Source organism: Anarhichas minor, unplaced genomic scaffold, assembly GCF_050575085.1.
Source record: "Anarhichas minor isolate MPS153535 unplaced genomic scaffold, ASM5057508v1 ptg000024l, whole genome shotgun sequence".
Lineage (NCBI taxonomy): Eukaryota > Metazoa > Chordata > Actinopteri > Perciformes > Anarhichadidae > Anarhichas > Anarhichas minor.
The window spans coordinates 18,047,067-18,068,696 of record NW_027466470.1 but is presented as its reverse complement, the minus strand read 5'-3'; the positions used below and the strand labels follow the sequence as shown (position 1 = coordinate 18,068,696).

Sequence of the window (21,630 nt, the reverse complement as noted above, 5' to 3'; positions counted from 1 at the left end):
AAGGAAAGGGGGGGGGGGGGGGGGGCAGAGAGAGAGAGAGAGAGATAGACGAGGAAAGATAGGGACACAGCGATATGAGCATACTCTGGCTTGGTTACGAACACACTGACTGCCTGACTGCCTGACTGCCGTGCTGTGAAATAATGTGATCAGGGATTTTATGACCGTACGACGGTGCTCCAGCTGGGATATGGAATACGAGATTGTTTAGACGGAAACAGGTGATCATCTATTTTTTCATTCACTTTAAAATATTAGCGTTGCACTGCACGACGAAAACAGTGTAGTTTATTTTAGAGCACTTGTTTTCAGGTGAACATTTGATTCTTTTGCAATGTGATTCCTTCTCCAACCAAATAGCAGCTGTGTTTGTGTGCGATGAGTAGGTTGTAATAAAGCTAAGAAAAAGATGTTTTCACACATGCTGTTGCTCATCTTGGTCAAAGATAAATGTACTCTTTTTGACTTTATATATATACTGAATGGCATCATCTCGGAAAAATGGCTCCAATCCCCAATTTCACATTTGATTCTTATGAGTTAAACAACAGAAAGGCTGCTGAACTCAGAGAGAAAATAAAAGAAACATACTAAACTGTGACACAAAAGTGTGAAACAAAAGCACAAGTGAGAGAAAGTGTGTGTGTGTGTGTGTGTGTGTTGTGTGAGGGAATTCGTGTTGATCAGCATTGGGAGGGAGGGGGGTTCGTGTAAAAGACAGATGGTCACTCAGTGGAGTTGTTCCCCCACACCCTCTCTCTTTCTCACTCCCTTCTGGGTCCTACATCCTTTCCCTGTCACCTCTCCAAAATCTTACCTCATCTGTTTGTTTTTTTTCCCTCCCTCGCCTCTCATCAGCATCTTTCATCGCCCCATCCTTCCCTCCATCTCCATCAGGGAAAGTCTGAACTCGGATCTTTGCTCACTTCGCTGCCGTTTGTCTTTGCAAACCCTTTCTTCCCTTTCCCAGCTACTTCTCTTCTGCTTTCTTGTCAGTCCTTTTGCTGAAGAAATCAACTTGAAATTTTTTTTGGTGATTGTTGTCATTCTGGCCCCTGCTGACACAGCACGTAGGACGCTCAAGAGGTTTGGGACTTGTCTGGGGCAAACAAGAAAACTAGAAGAACAGACAGAAAGGGAATGATTGACAGCTATGGCCAATGAAGAGTATTTTTCTGAATATTATTTGGCTCTGAGTCACATCTGCTGGTTGGGTGCATATTAATGTACTTCAGCTGGTACCAGCCAAAACTACGCAGAGGTTTAAGTTGGAAACATTTTCACAAAGACGATTTGTTTCACCGTAGCATGTTTGTTTTCATGTCAAGCTGTGCAAAGTGACGCTTCTCTACAGTAGAATCGATCCCAGATATCCGACCAAACATCCCAGGTTCAGTCATGCACCCGAGGTCAGTCACCTTCGACCTCCCCATACTGTTGGGTGTGCTCCTGTTGTTGGGGCCTATGGAGTCTAGGGGCCAGAATGACACAGAGCCCATCATCCTCGAGGGGAAATGCTTGGTCGTGTGCGACTCCACTCCTTCATCCGAACCCGGCGGTAACGCCCTGGGCATGTCGGTCCGCTCCGGCTCCGGCCGGGTGGCCTTCTCCGCCAGCCGCCAGACCAACCACGAGCCCACGGACATGAGCAACCGCACCATGATCATCTACTTTGATAATGTGAGCATGTGGCTGCTTATGTGTCTTTAATTAGCAGTATGCATGGTTTGTAGTTTAAATATAGCCCATGCATGAAATGAGAGGACATATGATGTCGTTGCAGTTGTCTGCCAATAAGATGCACATGTATTTTCATGGACATTTTGGGCTTTTTTAAAATATGTCAATGTAAAAAAATGATTCAGTATATGGGGAGGAGTCTGAGCTCTAACTGCATGGACAAAAAGAATGACTCAAGTGCCTTCCTCCTTTTTTTTCTCCCTCCCTTGCTGTTGCATCAGATTTTGGTGAACGTGGGCACTCATTTTGACCAAGAGAGCAGTGTGTTCCTGGCGCCAAGAAGAGGCGTGTACAGCTTCAACTTCCATGTTGTAAAGGCCTACAATAGACAAACTATTCAGGTCTGATACCCCAACTCTGAAACTTATAGCAGTGGAGCGACATGCCCTCTCTTACCCCTTTATTTGCTCCCTCTTACTGCAGGTCAGCTTGATGTTGAACGGCTGGCCCATGATTTCAGCTTTTGCAGGGGACCAGGACGTGACCAGAGAAGCTGCCACCAACGCCGGCCTGGTGATTATGGAGAAGGGGGACAAGGCCTACCTCAGACTGGAGAGAGGCAACCTGATGGGAGGCTGGAAGTACTCCACCTTCTCCGGGTTCCTGGTCTTCCCTCTGTGAGGAAGGTGGCTGAGGTGTCGGAGTGGTGATAGGAGGAGAATTGGATAGAGAAGTAGTGAGAATGAGGCGGAGGTAAACATGAAAGGTGGTGGTAGAAAAGAAGGCCTTCAGTCTGTAACTCTCTATAACATCGCACGGAAGGATGTGTTTTATGCAAAAATGAGATGAAGGTTGTGCAAATGAAGATAATTCTCGCTTGAGACCCAAAAAGAAGAACGTTCAGTAAACATGACTTACCTGTTGATCTAATTTGCTCTGTTTCTGTGAATAAATATCTGTTGGGTTTATATAAGAGATAAAATATTAAGTAGTGCAATGTAGGCTTCTGTGCTAAGATTAGTTTTTTTTTTCAAAGTGTTTGAGACATTGCTGTGCTCCACATGACACCCTGGCTAGCTAACAAACATGCCAAACTTTCCCTTTACTCTGCTGTGTCCTATGACTGATGCTCCTCTATATGCCTGTCTCCTGCAACAAATGTTTATTTACACAGAAATTTCTATGGAGGGTAAAATATTGAAATAAAATGACGTAACGTTGGCTCAGTGTATCGTTTTTTATGCATGCATTGTCAAATATTCCTTCCCACAAACATTTTCAGACAGACAATATTTCATGGGTCATTGCTCGACGAACGCACAGAAATAATTGATTTGATAGTGTAATATGTTAAGGACGTGACAGTTTAATCTGTTCTACGCATAACAGCATTTGTCCCTCCCTCTCATTGTACTCTCGCCAGTGCCACGGCAGCTGTTTGTAAATATAGCTCTCACCAGCAGAGTTAGCGTTGGCGTGGACCAAGCAGACCAGCATGGGGCAGAGTGTAAATGTGGTGAATAGCGGATACACCTCGCAGGGCCGCAGACAGATGGAGGCCTTGGCGAAGAGGCAGGCTATTCTCTACAGGGCTGCCATGGATAAAGTGTAGTGTGCTGTCACATGCAGTCACTTTCACTTCCCTGGTTCATGACCATCTCTCTCTCCATCTGTCTGTCTGTCTTGTATCAGAAAAACACCCGACCTTATTCCCATGAAGATAATTAGGGCCTCTGGTAATCTTTTCCCATTTTTTTGTAGTATGATAGCTCATAAATATTTAGCTGATGAGAACAGAAATGGTGATATAAAAATGAAGGCCAGAGTAGGCTAACAACTCAGGGGCCCCAGTGCCAGGGGGACATGCAAAAGCTGTAGGTTCCCAGTGCAACAATTGGTTTGTGGTAACATTAGTAAATTGTAAATTGTAAAAAATTGCACAACTAAAATACAATATCATCTTACATGCTAAAGGCCTTGATGTTGGCTTTATTACCTGATCTTGAGGGCCTGTCCTTAAGAGAGCGAGAGGGGGGGGGGTTCAGGGGCCCCTTTATGCCCAGGTGCACTCTATTAGCAGAATAATTTGGCCATTCTCTACAACAGCCATAACAGCTAATAATCATATTTCAGTCTGGCGGCACTAGAGGGCGCCAAACCCCAGCCACCCAGCCACAGAGAACTGAATTACTAATTGAAGCACACAAATCACATTGGTACCGAGTAGAAAGCTGTTGTTGATACCTCAAAATGTAATAATACTTAATAGAAACCCGCCAATGTGCCCACGGGGTTTCGATGTGTGTCTTTAGGTAATAAAGCAATATCACACGGTAAGGATAATTGCTGAGCTGAAGCCAATGTAATAAAGCCCTGAAAAAAACCTGACATTGTCATTCACAAACGGGCCTCTCGGGTTACACAGTCCATTAACCCTTTCAGATGATTATAACACCGTCTATTTTTCTCCAGTCAGCTCTAAAGGGCCTGTGCTTTCTAGCGCGAGCATCTATGGCGGTAAAACGGCAACGTTGGAGATCACTTAGTCAAATGATTCCAACTAGGCCGCATTCATTGCTTTTTCAACCTAACTATGGCTCTAATCCCGCCCAGAAGCGGCCGTGAATGTGACGGATTGCTCCTCCTACCAATGAAATAGCCGCGTGCTGCCGGCTCGGGAGGAAACGGACCAATCACCGTTTGATAGCCTACGAGGGGCACGCATTCTACGCTCTCTCTGGCAAGAATGTTAGTTCCTGCTCTTCCCTGGCCGTTTCCTGTAATCGTACAGTGTTGTGAGACGGAGAAAGCCATGTGTGTCGATGCAAAGGTAAATTTAGCACCCCGAAATTATTACTGTGAGAGTTGGGGCAGTGGATATGATGGTTATTTTCATGTATTTTTGCCGAAAAATAGACGCAGACCAACCGAAACAATATTGCGGCCTAACCCGTGTCTGAACGTTGACGAGCAATGGTTATTGTGGCACGTTGCTTTGGTTTGGTCCGGTTTGTTGATGAGGTTGAAGGAGTCCGGTGGACTGAATGGTTGGTAGTAAATGACAGAGAAGGGAGGAAATGGTTCCAGACGTACAACACATCACGTTTATCGGCCTCAATATGCTTTCGGTGCAACGCACCCTTTTGTAAGAGGCACATCTTAGTCGCGGTACAAGCTAATGCTAGCCGACGGTTTAGTGAGAAAGACTGCAATACGACCAGAGAGGAAAGCATCCCACCTCTCCCACAGCATCAGTACCCTCCTCGTCTGACTTCACCACCAACTATTTATATTCTCTGAATGTTCCCAAAGTAGCGTAGCTTTGTATTGAACTGCTGAAGCTAGCTGTGCTTGTTTTTAAAGCTCAAATATGACGTTTTATGGACGTGGTGACAATGAGTTGTGTGTTGTTTTCAATAACATTTTTTATTTATTTTTTTTTAACAATCGGTTGGCAATCATTAGTTTACTGGGCGTTATATGTCATTTAAAAAAAAAAAAACATGTTTTATTTCATAATTGTTGTGAGTTAGTGGTGTGAGGCACTTGACTCACTGTAGAGTATACCTAATCATTTCAGTCACAGCTCTTATAATACATAAATAAATTTAAGTGTGTGTGTTCATGTGAAAGTTGTCTGTGATTTAGTAAACAATGCATTCATTCTGTGCTTTAGGAACCACACTTGAGTGTGTGGTGTTGATGGGCATCAAATAAACTAAATTGGAGCTTAAAAAGGAGACCAGGGCCAAAACTTCCAGGACTGCCTTTTGCCATGTAGGGCCACATTTGTTACTGTGTCATCTTTTGTACAATCAAACACACGTGTCCTAACCACTGATGAGACCCACCGCATTTCATTTGTTGTGTACAGATTTGAGCTACATAATCATCAGTGTAGCATTTGTTTGTATAATGCTAACGTATTTGTTTGTGCTTTATTGACACGTCTCTCCTCTTTTACCAGCTGTATACTTTGAAAGTTGAGAAGAACTGGCCCGCAACAATTTAGCTTCAATCTCGGAGTCTTTTTAACTCTGTGCCCGTCTCCCTGTGTGGAGTGGGCAAGATGGCAGACCCCATCATGGACCTCTTTGAGGACACACCCCTGTTTAACCTGGATGCCCTACCGGACGACTCCTTCTCTCATGGCTCCTCGGACCCCGTGGAGGAGGCCCTTAAGATGGCGTTGGGCCAAGTGGACCCACCGACCGAGACTGAGCTCACGCTCGGTGTTTCTGTAGCAGCTCCCGCCATCCCGGAGCCTGCCCCCGTTCAACTCCCCGCACTGCAGCCGATGCCAGTGGCGACTGCTCAGACTGTTTCCATAGCTGCGGCTCCTGCTGTAGCCCCAGTCCCTGCACCAGTTGATACTTTACCTCAGATCCAGGTCCAGACCACCATACCCACCACTAGCACTGTGCTGCTGAGCACACCTATGACAGTTTCCAGCTCCCCAATCACCACCACTGCCACCACGCAGCAGCTCACACAGATAACTCATCAGCTCACTGCACAGCAGTTAGCTGCCATCACGCAACAGGCCGGTGGCAAAATTGTCATACTCAAAGGTCCCCAGGGTCAAGCCCAGGTGCTGCAGACTATGTCAGGAGCCACAGGCCAGACGGGTGGGAAGGTCATCCGTGTGTTGTCTGGCACTCCTCTTAAGGCCGGCATGTCCATACTGCAGGGGGGGACGGTCTTGAATCAGGCCGGCCCGGGACAAGCTCAAATCAAGGTGGGTGCTGCTGGGGTGCAGAGGCTGCTGCAGTCTCCCAACGGGCCAGTGAAACAGATGCTGCTGACCTCTATGCCCCAGCAGACACAAGGCCAGACCATTCAGCTGCAGATTCCTGCCCAAGGCCAAGTCCAGACCCAAGGCCAGGTGCAGCTCCAGCCAGCCATGCAGGTCCAAACGCAGGTAAGCACTACTTCTTCTGCTACAGCAGGCAGACCACAAGGTGACGCTTGAATCCAGCAATGGTCCAAGCTGTATTTTTAGGTCAGTCTTTTTTCCCCCCCAAGTGTCATAATGAGTCTCATTCTGCGTGTCTGATGGTAGGGTGGGGAACCAAAGCGGATCACACTGGTTCTCCAGCAGCCTTCCCAGGCTGGCACTGCTGCGTCAGCGGGTCAAGGCCAGCAACAGTTGACACAAATCCAGCAGGTTCAGACAACCCAAGGGGGCCAGCAGCAGGTCCCAACTAGACTGGTGCTGGGGCAGCTCCCGGGAGGCAAACTGGTTATCCAGGGAAGCCAGCTAGCAGCCCTGACCCAGGCTCGGGCAGGCCAGGCTGGGGGGCAGCCCAAAGTCCTCACAATTCAGCTGCAGGTGCAGCAGCAGCCCAACCAACAAGGAGGAATTAAGGTGAGAAATAAAGTGTTATAGAGTTTGGAGATACCCGTTTGTTTAATCAGATTAGTGGTTTCCCTCCAGTACATGCATTTTGTTTTTCTTCTTCTCTTGTTTGTGGCAAATCACTCAGAGATCTGATGTTCTCTCTTGTGATAGTGTGGAGGGCTGTCTCCATGCAAGCTGCTAGTTTTCTATTGATGCCTTTGGAAGGGTGTGTGGGAGGTCTTGAATTTTACTGATAATAATAGAAGCAATTGTAATTCCCAATACACTCAATATTGATATTTGTCTACTTGCAGTCACATTTTCAACCATTCCCCAGTAGTCAATTCTTTCAAATAGTGTATTTCTGTAATCTGACCCCCGGTGACATGCTGCTGCCCGGCAAAATGCCACCAACAACAAATGTGGCTCTGCGTGACCGATGTTTTAGTTTGTGTTACACTAGAGTTGTTGTTTCTGCTTGTTTTAGACGGCCACACTTAATATTGCATGTGCTGTTACATTACACCACAAAGGATCAATGGCTACCTTTGTGTGGCCGGGACGGATCAGTCCAAATGATGAATATTCCCACATTGGCTCCGCTAACTAGTATCCATTAGCAGTTTAATGTTAAAGCTTGCTTCTGTTATTTGCCATGTAAGGACATTCATTGTTTTGAATGTGTCGCTACACTGTAGCCAGTGAATATCTGATGCAGTGGAGTGGCCAAGTGCAAGAAAATGAATGGAGATAAAGAAAAGAAGGAATTATAGCAGATTTCTTTGTTGCATAAGACTGAATGGTTTAAGGTTAAAAACCAGCAATGTGGCTCTTTGTATCGAGCAGTACGTCAAATTGATTGTTTGCTCTCAAAATGTACATCCCCTCCAAATGATGTACCACATTTTATTTCCACATAACCTATAGTCATAGTGACGTTTCTAAATTATCACATCATTTAAGGTAGAGATTTACATCTTGAATGTGCCGCTGTTTAGTTCACTGCTGTTTTATACTCTCACGACTATATTTTCCACCACCGTAAACGTGACCGTAAAAGATCGGGAGCAGTTTCATCTCTGTGCATTCGGATCAGACGTATGTTTAGCCTAGCTTAGCACAAAAGGTTGGAAGTGGAAGGAACAGTTAGCCTAGCTCTGTCAAAGGCGTCTTTCACAGCTCGTTAACGGTCCAGCCGAAAAACACCCTGGACCAATACCTCTACTAGAGTACCCTAACTGCTTCACTGTGTTACAGCTAACATTGGCTTTTCTTCGGTTGTTTTTAGAGGGGGCTGTGGCTTCACACGTCTGTTCTTTCACTCTTACAGTACCAGCTGGTCTCAGGAACCGGCACTACTGGCAGCCCACAGGTGTTGCAGATCACGCAGGGCCAAGGAGGACAGAGGGTTGCGGTGCCACTCAAAATGCTTCTCCAGCCACAGGTAGACCTCCAGATGTGCATAGACATTTCCTATTTTTATATACATGCATATAATTATATAAAGGGGGAGGGGCTTAAGAGTTTCTGTGTGGCAGAAGGTTTCCTGCACTCTCACACATTCTCCTTCACACAGACAACCTCTGCTGGCGGCACGGTCTCTGTGGTGAAGGTCATCAGCACGTCGGCCGCAGGCCCCTCCACCACAACCACGACTCCGTCCCAGGCCATCCGCATCACCAAGGCCCCTGGCGAGCCTGCCGCTGTGCGGCGGGTGGAGATCCTCTGCAAGCAGGAGAAAGCGAACCGTATTGTGGCTGAAGCTATAGCTCGGGCCAAAGCGCGCGGCGAGAAGAACCTGCCCAGAGTCCTGAACCAGGATGAGCTTCCAGCCACACAGACCTCCCCAGAATTGGGGGGCACTGTGACTGTTGTGTCCACGGCTAAGAAAAAGTCCAGCGGAGGAGGAAGCAAGAAGAAAAGTCCTGTAGCTGGAGGAACGACTCCCAAAACCACAGGCGGGGCCGACAAAAAGAGCAAAGTGAAGACTCCAGGAGGAACGACTGGAGTGGCTGGAGGCACAGTGGTAGCCGGGGCCGGGAACAAGAGCAAAAGCAAGACTAAGACAAAGTAAGTGATACTGTATGTGTGAGAGGGGGACTCATTTAATTCTAACGTGTTTCTCTGTGTTTGGAAATGCTTTGTAGAAAACAATTTTCCTAACGCTACACTACTTCACGCTGTCTTTGTTTGTCCTCTCTCTCCCTCCACCTTCCCGTAGCACTATTACTCTAGTGGGAGCAAAGAAAAGAAAGCGCAATGCGTCCTCAGACCACTCTGACGGGGAGTTGAGCCCTACCTCACCTGCTGCTCTGGATGATGATCTGATTACGGTACAAACTCGTTCATGGTCACATTAGTCACATTTGTCTATTAGATTAGACAAATGGTCTGCAGACGGCCAACGTTAACTGTAATTGTCTACATTGTGCATCCTGTAAAGGAGGGTTTTGACTCAATGTTTCAGTTGACTCATACTATCAACACAATTTATAAAGCATACTTCTATTTTTAGACTGAGTTGATGTTTGTTTTGGTGGATCTTCATCTGCTTGACTTTTTGACTTTTTGACTTTTTTTATTTATTTTTTTTGAAAACACTGAATTTTATACCTTTGTCTTCTGGCCAGAAGAGGCGCTCCAATCGCGTGGTGAAGAGGAAGAAGTACACAGAGGACCTGGACATCAAGATAACGGATGATGAGGACGAGCAGGAAGATGTAGACGTTACTACAACTGCGGCGGCTGTGGCCTCCATCAGCGGCGGGTCGGCAGCGCAGCTTAAACAGGAACTGGAGCTGGATGTTGACGGACAGCCCAGCATGCAGTTCTTTGTGGTGAGTTTAAATGTACTGTAACAAATGTATTTCTTCTCTGGTGAGATTAAAGGGATTGTCATGAAGAGATAGACACTGATTGAAATTGAGTGGGTTTGTCTTTAGTTTATTACTTTTAAATTTTTTTTACAGGAAAACCCAAGTGAGGAAGATGCTGCCATTGTGGACAAAATTCTGTCTATAAGGTTGACCAAGAAGGAAGTATGTTTATTCCATGTATTTATTCCAGTAAAACGCTTTAATTCAATTACATTTTCAGAATAATTAAAATCCCAAAACCTGTATTTGTCTTTAAGGTGTCCCAAAACCAGTACACCACTGTTGAGGAATTCTTCGTGAAATACAAGAACTAGTAAGTTTCGATACCTCACTGAACATCTTTGACCTTTGACCTTTCTGTTTCTTGAGGAGACATTTAAATGAGTGAAACCCGACTCTTTTGTTCTCAGTTCATACTTGCACTGCGAGTGGGCCACTTTGAATCAGCTGGAGAAAGATAAGAGGATCCATCAAAAGATCAAGAGGTTCAAGACCAAGCACGCACAGATGAGGCATCTCTTCCAGGAGGTGAGAGCGCAGCAGATCCTGAAACCTCTTGTTTTAGGATGCAGTTGAGCGACTTTGATTTATAACTATTTCTACGGTGTCTGACTCTGTGGTTCTGTTTTAGGATGAGGAAGCTTTTAACCCAGACTATGTAGAGGCGGACAGGATCCTGGATGTGTCCCACAGTGTGGACAAGGACAACGGCGAGGTGAGAGAATCACTTGCTCAGCTGTTCCTCTCTTGGCTATGAAGCTTGTGCTTTTTTCTTTCTTCTGTTATGAATTTGCATGTTTGCAATAGTTAAAAAGTAGCTTTCCCTCTTTTCCCTCTAGCCCGTTATCTACTACTTGGTGAAGTGGTCCTCTCTGCCTTATGAGGACGCCACTTGGGAACTGAAGGAGGACGTGGACGAGGGCAAGGTCGAGGAATTTAGCAAAATCCAAAACCGACAACCTCGCCTGAAGAGAACGGTGAGCAGTCGAGTGGAAGACGGCAAGGTGTCTTTTTTAATTCCTTGTTCCCTTCTGCTCATGCATTTTTTCCCCTCTCCGTCCTCAGCCACGGCCGCCTGCCAGTGCATGGAAGAAGTTGGAGGAGACCACAGAGTACAAGAATGGCAACATACTGCGAGAGTACCAGCTTGAAGGAGTCAACTGGCTGCTATTCAACTGGTACAACAGGTATTAATCACACACAGTCCATGTATCGCCTTTAATAAAGTGTATTCTGAAGTCACATTGAACTGGATTGGCGCAGTTATTTGAATAGGTGCAGTAGCAACTTTAGGATTGTAGTACAGCATAACATGAAGAAGGCATTGTGTCCTCTATATTCTGGCCAAAGTTAGTCCAGTTGGAATGATGCTTGTTGATCGCTTCTCCCAAGGATTCACTTATTCCTCGCCGTTTCTTGTCTCTCAGACAGAACTGTATCCTGGCAGATGAGATGGGTCTGGGTAAGACTATCCAGTCTATCGCGCTGCTGTCTGAGGAGTACGCTGCTGGCATCCAAGGCCCTTTCCTGGTCATTGCTCCCCTCTCCACCATCACCAACTGGGAGAGGGAGTTCTGCACATGGACCAACATGAACGCCATTGTCTACCACGGCAGCCTGGCCAGCCGACAGATGATCCAACAGTACGAGATGTACTTCAAGGACGACAAGGTGGAGTTATAGGTTACGATTGTTGTTGATTAACTTTACTGATGGTACACGTGTCTCATGAAAATGCTCAATTCTGTCTACAGGAGCACTTGATCCCGGGTGCGTACAAGTTTGACGCCCTCATCACGACATTTGAGATGGTGTTATCCGACTGCCCAGAGCTGAGGGAGATCTCCTGGCGCTGTGTGATCATTGATGAGGCCCACCGCCTCAAGAATCGCAACTGCAAGCTGTTGGACAGCTTGAAGATGCTGGATGTGGTGAGTGGACCTCAGCCGAATCTGGATTTTGGAACAAAACCAACATTCAAATGCGCAGAGAGTAACGGGATGCTGGTCGTTTGAATGGCTACAACTTATTTCCTGGTTCTTTCTTCTGTATTGTCACCTGCTTTTATAGTTTTTTTTTTTTTTTTTTTTTTCCTTCCCTCTCTGCCTGAATATTTGGTCCTACCTAAACCTTCTTCCCTCTCTGCCTGTCCTCCCTCGGTCCTTCTCTATCTTATGTTTGTGTTCTGCTCTTGTGTTTTCTTCCAGGAACATAAGGTGTTGTTGACCGGCACTCCTCTCCAGAACACTGTGGAGGAACTCTTCAGCCTGCTTCATTTCCTGGAGCCTGCTCAGTTTGCTTCTGAGACTGAATTCCTCAGAGACTTTGGAGACCTCAAAACAGAGGAACAGGTGTGAAATACACACTCACCCTCGTATTCCCACACAATGTTCTTTGTCTTGGTATTTTGTAGCAGTCACTGAGCAAATCTTCTTCTCGTTATCATTTTTTTTTTTCATGGGTCCACAGGTTCAGAAGCTGCAGGCCATCTTGAAGCCCATGATGCTACGAAGGCTCAAAGAGGACGTTGAGAAGAACTTGGCACCCAAACAGGAGACCATCATTGAGGTTAGTGTAAATAGTGCACATGCAATGTAAACTGTTGTGTTAGGAAAGCTGAACAACACAAATAAGGTAACAATTTGATTGTTTGACTGCGTTTGCTCTCAGGTTGAGCTGACGGATGTCCAGAAGAAGTACTACCGGGCCATCCTGGAGAGGAACTTCACTTTCCTCAGTTTAGGGGCAACCAGCAACAGCAATGTCCCCAACCTGCTCAACACAATGATGGAGCTACGAAAGTGCTGCAACCACCCCTACCTCATCAATGGTAGTGCATCAGAATATTAACTCAATATTGGCTCTTCGTACGTGCTGTCTGCATGTATGTTTGTTAGATTCAGCCTAGAACTGATCTACTTCAAATAGTAACTTTTGGAGGGCAATTCCAAGTAGTATTAACATCAACTAAAAAAAAGTCATTGTAGTATATATTTATTTGTTGCCATTTTACAGATGGAACATACATTAAATCCAAAGTTCAATGTTCTGCCAACAAGCAGTCTGAGCTGCATTTGCTTGTGAAAAGCTCGCATGACACCGTCGTCCCTCTTTTGTCCAGGCGCGGAGGAGAAGATCGTGGCTGAGCTGCGGGGGGTGTACGACCCCATGGCGCTCGACTTCCATTTGCAGGCCCTGATTCGGTCGGCCGGCAAGCTGGTGCTACTGGACAAGCTGCTGCCTCGGCTCAAGGCCGGTGGCCACAAAGTGCTCATCTTCTCCCAGATGGTGCGCTGCTTAGACATCCTGGAGGACTACCTCATCAACAAGAGGTGAAAAGGTGTATTTAATTGCGGCTGATGATTTTTTTTTTTTTTAAATGATTAAATATTGCCATAACTGTTCAAGTATTATGAGGACTTGTGTGATGTGTTCATGTTAAATATGTTCACTTGTTTTTTTTTTTTAACAGATACCTTTATGAGCGAATTGATGGCAGAGTGCGTGGGAACTTACGACAAGCTGCCATCGATCGCTTCAGCAAGCCGGACTCGGACCGCTTCGTCTTCCTGCTGTGTACCCGTGCTGGCGGCCTGGGCATTAACCTCACTGCTGCGGACACCTGTGTTATATTTGACTCTGACTGGAACCCTCAAAATGACCTGCAGGTACAAGATCGTACTGTTCTTCTTTCTGGTCTGAAGATAGTTCAATGAGACTGCAACAACAAACGTCTTTATATTCATTTCTTGGTTTACTCTCTTACGTGTGTTTTAAAATGTCAGCAGCTGCCTGTGATGCATTTTTGATCCTTCTTTTATCAGGCCCAGGCTCGGTGTCATCGTATTGGTCAATCTAAGGCGGTCAAGGTCTACCGCCTGATCACTAGGAACTCTTATGAGAGGGAGATGCTGGACAAAGCAAGCCTGAAGCTTGGCTTGGACCGTGCCGTCCTGCAGAGTATGAGTGGCAACAAAGAAACCAACGTCAACGGGGTAAGAATGTAGTATCGCATCTTTTAATATAGTATTTGCATCTTTATTTAGAGATATTAGTTTGCTTAATCCAGTTTTGGGCTGCTTGTGTAAATGACATCTGTGTCACCTCAAGCAAGTACAGCAGTTCTCCAAGAAGGAGATCGAGGACCTGCTGAGGAAGGGAGCCTACGCTGCCATCATGGACGAAAATGATGAAGGCAGTCGCTTCTGCGAGGAGGACATCGACCAGATCCTTCAGCGGAGAGCCACCACCATCACCATAGAGAGCGAGGGCAAGGGCTCCACCTTCTCCAAGGCCAGCTTCGTGGCCTCTGAGAACCGCAATGACATTGCCCTCGATGACCCGGAATTCTGGCAGAAGTGGGCCAAGAGAGCCGACTTAGACATGGACTCCATGACCAGAAAGGTAAGGGCAGGGTTTTTTTTCGTTTTTTTTGTGAAGATCAAGTTTTACAGTGCAACTGCATATATAGATATATTGCTCAGAGTAATATGTAATTGACTAAAGCTGTCTTTGTTCTCCACAGAACACTCTTGTGATTGACACTCCCAGAGTCCGCAAGCAGACCCGCCAGTACTCCACTTTACGAGGTGAAGGTGGAGACCTGTCTGATCCGGAGAGCGACGATGAGTATCCACCGGCCAATTCCAGACAGTCGCGTTCCTCGCGGCGCTCCGACCGCCACAGCGGAGGGGGCTACGGCCGCACTGACTGTTTCCGGGTGGAGAAACACCTGCTTGTCTATGGGTGCGTAGGCTTTGCTGCTCGATTTCTCAATCTAGACTCTGAACGTTTGTCCCTTGTTCTCACTCTACGACCTGTTCTCTTCTTGTTCTCCAGTTGGGGTCGCTGGAAGGACATCTTGTCCCATGCCAGATGTAAGCGTCGTCTGAGTGAGCGTGACGTGGAGACAATCTGCCGAGTCATCCTGGTCTTTTGTCTGCTCCACTATCGTGGAGATGAGAACATCAAGAGTTTCATCTGGGAGCTCATCACACCGCCAGAGAACGGCCGCGAACCCCAAACACTACTCAACCACTCTGGTAGGAGCGTCGCACAGAATCACCCGCACAATGTTTTACTTCCATCCATAATCTTTGGACCGTTTTACTTGTTGTCAGTTGAAATTAACTGTATAACGTTTATCTCTGCCTAGGCCTGTCTATCCCTGTCCCAAGAGGCAGGAAGGGTAAGAGAGTAAAGGCCCAGAGCACGTTTGACGTCCAGAAGGTGGAGTGGATCCGCAAGTACAACCCTGAAACCCTGCTACTGGACGAAAGCTACCGCAAACACCTCAAGCACCAGTGCAACAAGTCAGTGAAGCACAATCAGCTGTGTGTGTGTGTGTGTGTGTGTGTGTAAACACATGAAAACATTGTCATCAGTGTTCAAACACTAAACCTCTCCTCTCCTACCGCAGGGTGTTGCTGAGGGTGCGCATGCTCTACTACCTGAAACAGGAGGTGATCGGCGAACATGCAGACGCTGTCCTGAAGGGAGCTGACAGCAGGTATCTAATGCTGCCCTTTGTACATTCAGCCAAATGCAGACACACACACACACACACAGGCTCTATTACTGAAGTTCACTGTGATCCACTCAAACACAGTATGCTATGCGTTCACTTATTTTATTTCTTTTTTCTCAGGGACGTTGATATCTGGATGCCGGAGATGGAGCAGCAGGAGGTCCCTGCTAGATGGTGGGATACTGAAGCAGACCGCTCACTGCTTGCTGGCGTATTTAAACATGGTAGGTTTTCTCTCTCTGTAAGCTCAAAACATTTACGAGCCTAGTGTAAGGATTTGTTCTAGCTTAAAGGGACAGTGTGCAGAATTTGCTTGCATATAGCGATGTGATTGCAGTTTGCAACCAACTGACGACCCCCCCCCCCCCCCACACACACACATACACACACTCAACCCTCCCTTTTCAAGACTGTAACCGTTGGAGGCCGTCCTCACCATGAATTCACTGCTTAGGAAGTCAGAGCGAGATGGTTTCGGTTGTGGTCATGTTCACCATTATTGTAACGTGTCAAGCAGCTGCCTCCGTTGTGGTACTTTTTATTAAACACTGTGCCTCGACTCTTCCTCTATTACCAGGTTATGAGATGTACACCACCATGCGGGCTGATCCCTGCCTCTGCTTCCTGGAGAGAGCCGGTCGGCCTGATGACAAGGCCATTGATGCCGAGCAGCACACTGGTGATGCCGAGCTGGGAGATGAGTGAGTTATCACTCATCTGTTTATTGACAAACACCAATTTTTGATGTGCTATTTGTGTGTAGCGTTGTATTGGGTGTATTGTATGTTCTTTATGGTATATCTTTGTATTATGTCTTTTCCTTTTACTGTGTTATTGTCTTGTCCTTGTTGACTTGCCAAGGGACTGCAGATGCAAATTAGCTTAAGCTACAATCTGGTACAGTGCATCGAATGGTGACATTCATGTTTAAACTGTACATGGTCCCTTTTAAATAAATAAATCATGGCCAATTACAACTTATTAGCCTCTAGATTTATGGCAGACTTACAAGTTAACTGGTAATTGTAACATTGCAGACATTTTTACATTTGTTAGTTTCAAAGTTTCGCTTTCATTGTAACTTGAAAATGGTCAATGCCTTATAATTAACTATATGAAATGTATTGTATAGTGGTGTCCCTTTCCCTGCTTAATGGTGCCTAATTGTTTGTATTGTGTAGTCCTGATTATGATAAGTACTCAGAGGACCCGGAGTTCAAGCCTGCATCAAGACACGCCAAAGATCTTTTCGATGAGGTAGGAATCTGAGCCGTCACATTGAAGCCGTTCTGTCTGCACTCGTCGTTTTTTTGCTAACCTCGCGATAAGCAGTTTAATGATTCTCCGTTTGATCTCGTCTTCCAGCCTGATTCCATGAACGCTGACGATGAGATTTCTGTGGAAGACAAGGTGGGGCCAGCGCTCACGGAAAGCTTCTCCATCCAGAGCGGTGCGTGCGACTGGCCCTCGAGCTCAACACTTACAGCGCGGTTGCGACGACTGATCACGGCTTACCAGCGCAGCTACAGGCAGGAGCAGCTGAAGATCGAAGCCGAGGCGAAGGGCGACCGCAGGCGGCGGCGGTGCGAACAGGCCAGCAAGCTGAAGGAGATTGCGCGGCAGGAGCGCCAGCAGAGGTACACCGTCGTTAACTTTATTATTTTGTCTTCTATGGAAAAGGATGATTATACGTTACAATATGAACCTCAGGAACAAAAGTTATGTTTACATTCAGTGTTACTCACCGAAACGCTTTGTTTGTATCCTTGAGGTGTAACAAACGTGATAAATGTAATCCCTTCCTCATAAAACCTCACTCATTTTTAAACCTGTATTGTTTTACGTCATGTTAATAGCTTAGCATGCACATGCAGTATCAATGAAGACCTAAAACATCATCTTTAGGGATGTCCGACTATGTTTTATTCTTCTCTTTTATAGCTATTCAGTAAATATTCCCCTACTTGCCTTTCTGTCTTGCTCCCAGGTGGACACGTAGGGAGGAATGTGACTTCTACCGCGTGGTGTCGACTTTTGGTGTGGAAAAGATAATAAAGAAGGAGCAAGGTCTTCCTGAGGCCGGAGATCCCGATTTTGACTGGAACCACTTCCGGACCTTTGCTCGTCTGGATAAAAAAACGGACGAGAGCCTCAGTCGATACTTCCGCTCTTTCGTTGCCATGTGTCGGAGAGTTTGCCACCTGCGCCCAGGCCGCGGTGACGGTAATTACCTAACCTAACTCATGCTGCCAAAAGCTCGGCTTAGCCACTTGAACAGCAGTTAAGTGTTTGATGCTTACTTTTTGTGACGGCTCACAACACCATGTACTTGCGCATGTCCTCTTTCTAAAAACCTGGATTTATCACTCTTAATATGTATGTATAAGTAAATATCTCTTGTCTCATCCTGCTCAGAATCATCAGAGCTTTCCCAGACTGTCGCCCCCATCACTGAGGAGCGTGCTTCCCGAACCCTGTACCGCATTAGCCTCCTGCGTCGCCTCCGCGAGAGAGCGCTGCCCCACCCGTCCCTGGAGGAGCGTCTGCATCTGGCTCCGACCAGCTCCGAGCTGCCCACTTGGTGGAATATTCCAGAACATGATCGTCAGCTGATGCTGGGCGCCGCGCTGCACGGTGTCAGCCGCACTGAGCTCTCCATCTACTCGGACCCGCAGTTCACCTTCAATCAGGCTCGGGAGGAGTTCATCCAGAACCAGCAGGCCCTGCCACCCCCACCTGAAGCACCACCCATCATGCCCCTCGTCATGCCCCTCGTCATGCCCCTCAGCCAGCCGAAGACTGTGGAGGAGGTGCCTGTTGTGAAGGTGGAGGTATTTAAAGAGGATGCCCGGTTGCTTGGAGGTGAAATCAGTGCTGAACTGCAGAGTACGCCCTTGAGTCACCACGACGGCAAGGCACGAGCGCAGGGCTGGAGCCTCAAGAGGAGCAGGGGGAGGAGCGGCAAAACAGGAGGAAGGAAGGGAGAGGGAGGGGGAGGGTCGGATTCTGACTCCGATTCAGATTCTGGCTCGTCGTCCTCTGGACGATCCGGCAGCAGTGACGAAAGCGGAGAGAGTGAGGAAGAGGCGGAAAGAGGTACGTTTGTAGTTATAGAGAGAACAGTTGAATGCTTCAAGAATAAACTCAACAATTCATTATGTTCCCTTTTTCTTCATAGCAGGCATGAAGCTGTGTGACGTGGATGAAGAAAATAGTTTACTCTCTATGACTCCATCTCAGGATGGCATTCCTCCTCCTGATCCTCTCAGAGTGGATTGGCCCAAGGTAATTAATGCACATGTGTCTAAATTTGATTAAAGCATTTCTCATGAAGGAATGAACAACATGTTTATTTTTGTGAATACATTGGGCTCCTTTCTTTTTTTTTTTTTTTTTTTTTTGTCCCAGGACCGCGTGTTAATCAACCGCCTGGACAATTTGTGTACGCTGATGCTGACTGGTCAGTGGCCCTCAGGGCGGCGCTACGTGCCCGAGGCTCAGCTCAACCCGGGCTCAGAGCTGGCGGGAGACGAGATGGCCTACACGAGGGTGATCCGTAAACCCAGCGGCACGCCCGGTGTCCCCGGGGAAGACGGAGAAGATGGAGAGTTCACTGTCAAGCTCCTTAAGGTGAGTCGAAAGTGGAGGATGAAACGATGTTCTCTGAGGCATACGCATTGAAAATATACAAATACATTTGCAAATAAAATCATCTTAGCTGTATGAAGGTCTGCCAAAAATAATTTGAGTCTGTTTAAAGTCGGAGACAGACACTACAGGGTGCAGCTGTGATGTGTAGGTCATGGCTAATTTCGAGGTCTCTCTGTTTGTGGCACTGTCAGGAGGAGGGGCTGAAGCTGACCTTCTCTAAGCAGTCCCTGATGCCCAATGGGTCGGGGGGAGAGAGCAGTGGCCGCAAGAGGCGCAAGGACCAAGAGGTACGTGTGTCGGATCTACAGCCGACAGGGGCAACTGTGGATCAGTGGTAGAGCGGTGTCATCCTTCCATCGGAGGATCGGCGGTCTGACCACTAGTCCATGACGCTGTGTCTTTCGGCAAGACACTCGAGCCCAAATTGCTCCCGTAGGCTGTGCCTGCGGTGTATGAATGGATGTGACTGGTTAGTTCGAGTCCTGATGGGCAGGTGGCAGCTTGCATGGTAGGCCCTGCCATCAGTGTATGACCGTGTGTGAACGATGACATGTAGTGTTCAAGCACTTTGAGTAGTCGGAAGACTAGAAGAGCGATATACAAGTACAGTCCATTTACATGTGCTCCACTCTAGTACAGGAAGAGTTGGATGCAAAAACCAAACTGCCTTGGATTTAGTTAACTTTTTTCTGGCTGTCTCTCTTTTAGTTATCAGACCCAGATGGACTCAGTGATCCACTGGAGCGTACTCCTCGGCGCAGGGACCCTCCCACCTGGTTAAAGGAGAACCCAGATTATGAGGTGGAGGGAGACATGCTGGAGGTATATATTCGTGATATGGAACAAGGACCAAGTGTCAATTCATTTTGCCGTGCTTATTATAAGGCCCTGGTCTCCGGCTGGTAAGGAAACAAAATATACTAACTATGTGTCCGCCGTATTACATAATTTGTCTTGTTTCCTCAGCTTCTTGTGAACAGGAGCAAGAGGAAGAGGAGGAGGAGGGCAGATAAACCCCTGACAGGCAGTGAGAAGGTCAAAGTCATCAACATGAGGACGGGAAAGAAGGTGAGACATGCAGCGACTGGCATCATAGACTTGATTTGTTGGCTGCGTGTTATCTCTCGCCGACAGACAGACATCCAAATGTTTCTCCTCTGTAGGTCGGAGCTGCGTTCTGTCCGATGATGCAAGACCTGAGGGAATATCTGGAGGAGAATCCTGATAACGCTGTAGCTCCGGACTGGTCCGAAACTGTTCGGAAATCTGTACGTACTCGGAGATGTTACGTTGTTACCAGAGTTTGTTGTGCAGCATTGTTTCACCGTTTCTGAAAGACTCTGTGAGAACACATCCCGCCCTCTTCTGGTTGTTTTCCAGTCTTTCTAATCCTTTTTCTTTTCACAGGGCTTCCTGCCGGCGACCTTCTTCCACCGACTGCTGACCGAGCACTCGGAGATCCCGAAGAAAAACCGGCGCCGCCACCACCACCACCACCACCACCATCACCATGCTCCAGAGCCCGCCCCTGAAGACCCCACCTTGGACGGGGTGGAAGAGGAGACTCTGGTGTCAGACGGCGCCTACATGATGGATGAGGAGGACCTGGAGACCTCCCATCACTTCCTCACCAGTCCGGACTTTGACGTGAAAATGGAGGGCGGCGACAGCCTTTCCCAAGGTGACTATGACAGCTCGGATCAAGAGGCGCTATTGGACGATGTCATCATAGCACAGAAGGACTCTGACTCCTCATCAAGCTCAGAGGATTGACTGAAGCCCTCTCGCCGAACACATCGGACTTAGTCCCCGTCTCAACAATGAATCATGTAATTCCTCGTCATTTATTTTTACCCTTTTATGTATCAAATTATGGATGAATGTGGGTTCTTTTGTCTCAACTTTTATTCATTTATTTTATATAGGTATTTTTTTTGAAAGGAGCAGGTTTTGTTTTCTTTTTCAACATCACAATTGTGTTTCATCTTTCTCTCCCTGATCCTCCTCGCTGACCTCTGACAAAATGGCAAAAAGCTGAGCTTTCTTTCTTACTTCACGACTCGTTCTCCTCCTCTTCCCTCCAAACCTATTCTTTCCCATGACATTCCCAGCCATGACCAAAAGGGGACCGTTGCTGTACAGATGCCCTTTTCTTATCAAATAACCTCAATGCTGGCCCTCTAGCGCTACATGAAACTGGACATGTATACTGAGCAGAGCCCGGACCCTAAATCCCCCCCCCCCCCCCCCCCCCACCACCACCACCTCGTTTGGTCATGTCTTCTGTGTCCAGACGAGTCTGTGAACTAAAAGGGGATCCAGTGCGTGGATGTACTGTTATTGTTTTCACTCTAAGGGAGGGGTGGGGTTTGAGAGGGAGGGAGAGGGAAAATGGCGTATTAGTTACTGAAGCAGTGCTAGGAGGATGGGTGTGTTGTCCAATGTAGAGCTGGTCAATTATGTACTAAGGTGCAAAGATGACGGCAATGAGTTACTCTTCTTGTTTTATGATCTGAGTGTATCTGTGAAATGAATAACAGCAATCTACAGTGAAA

The 21,630-nt window shown here is 47.0% G+C and overlaps 2 protein-coding genes across 4 annotated transcripts; both read left to right on the top strand.

Annotated features, from left to right (window-relative positions):
* Positions 1–39: 39 nt before the first annotated feature.
* cbln12 (cerebellin 12) lies at positions 40–2,901 on the top strand. The gene is made up of 4 exons (XM_076098143.1): positions 40–221; positions 1,329–1,680; positions 1,962–2,081; positions 2,164–2,901. The coding sequence occupies exons 2-4, from the start codon at positions 1,399–1,401 to the stop codon at positions 2,359–2,361; spliced, it is 600 nt and encodes a 199-aa protein (XP_075954258.1). The 5' UTR covers positions 40–221; positions 1,329–1,398; the 3' UTR covers positions 2,362–2,901.
* Positions 2,902–4,378: 1,477 nt separating this feature from the next.
* Positions 4,379–21,630, top strand: chd8 (chromodomain helicase DNA binding protein 8). Of its 3 annotated transcripts, none has more exons than XM_076097244.1 (39): positions 4,379–4,510; positions 5,648–6,601; positions 6,743–7,048; positions 8,352–8,465; positions 8,598–9,091; positions 9,243–9,354; positions 9,655–9,858; positions 9,991–10,059; positions 10,155–10,210; positions 10,308–10,425; positions 10,529–10,612; positions 10,737–10,874; positions 10,963–11,084; positions 11,325–11,568; positions 11,652–11,828; positions 12,105–12,248; positions 12,367–12,465; positions 12,568–12,727; positions 13,019–13,229; positions 13,370–13,565; positions 13,722–13,892; positions 14,008–14,301; positions 14,423–14,643; positions 14,737–14,939; positions 15,053–15,209; positions 15,317–15,406; positions 15,545–15,648; positions 16,002–16,125; positions 16,606–16,681; positions 16,790–17,061; positions 17,412–17,647; positions 17,840–18,520; positions 18,603–18,709; positions 18,833–19,054; positions 19,267–19,362; positions 19,784–19,897; positions 20,042–20,143; positions 20,239–20,343; positions 20,483–21,630. In XM_076097244.1, exons 2-39 carry the CDS (start codon positions 5,750–5,752, stop codon positions 20,846–20,848), a joined length of 7,641 nt encoding a protein of 2,546 aa, XP_075953359.1. In that variant the 5' UTR covers positions 4,379–4,510; positions 5,648–5,749; the 3' UTR covers positions 20,849–21,630. The 3 variants fall into 3 exon arrangements, with proteins under 3 accessions (XP_075953359.1, XP_075953360.1, XP_075953358.1); XM_076097245.1 differs by having other exon boundaries at positions 9,652–9,858; positions 18,606–18,709; XM_076097243.1 differs by having other exon boundaries at positions 9,652–9,858.

Bases quoted from the DNA above. Each gene is read 5' to 3' on its own strand.
- cbln12 (XM_076098143.1), top strand. From the start codon at position 1,399: ATGCACCCGAGGTCAGTCACCTTCGACCTCCCCATACTGTTGGGTGTG. The intron at 1,681-1,961 runs GTGAGCATGTGG...CTGTTGCATCAG, and splicing joins TGATCATCTACTTTGATAAT to ATTTTGGTGAACGTGGGCAC. The intron at 2,082-2,163 runs GTCTGATACCCC...CTCTTACTGCAG, and splicing joins ACAATAGACAAACTATTCAG to GTCAGCTTGATGTTGAACGG.
- chd8 (XM_076097243.1), top strand. From the start codon at position 5,750: ATGGCAGACCCCATCATGGACCTCTTTGAGGACACACCCCTGTTTAAC. The intron at 6,602-6,742 runs GTAAGCACTACT...GTCTGATGGTAG, and splicing joins CCATGCAGGTCCAAACGCAG to GGTGGGGAACCAAAGCGGAT. The intron at 13,893-14,007 runs GTAAGAATGTAG...TGTCACCTCAAG, and splicing joins AAGAAACCAACGTCAACGGG to CAAGTACAGCAGTTCTCCAA.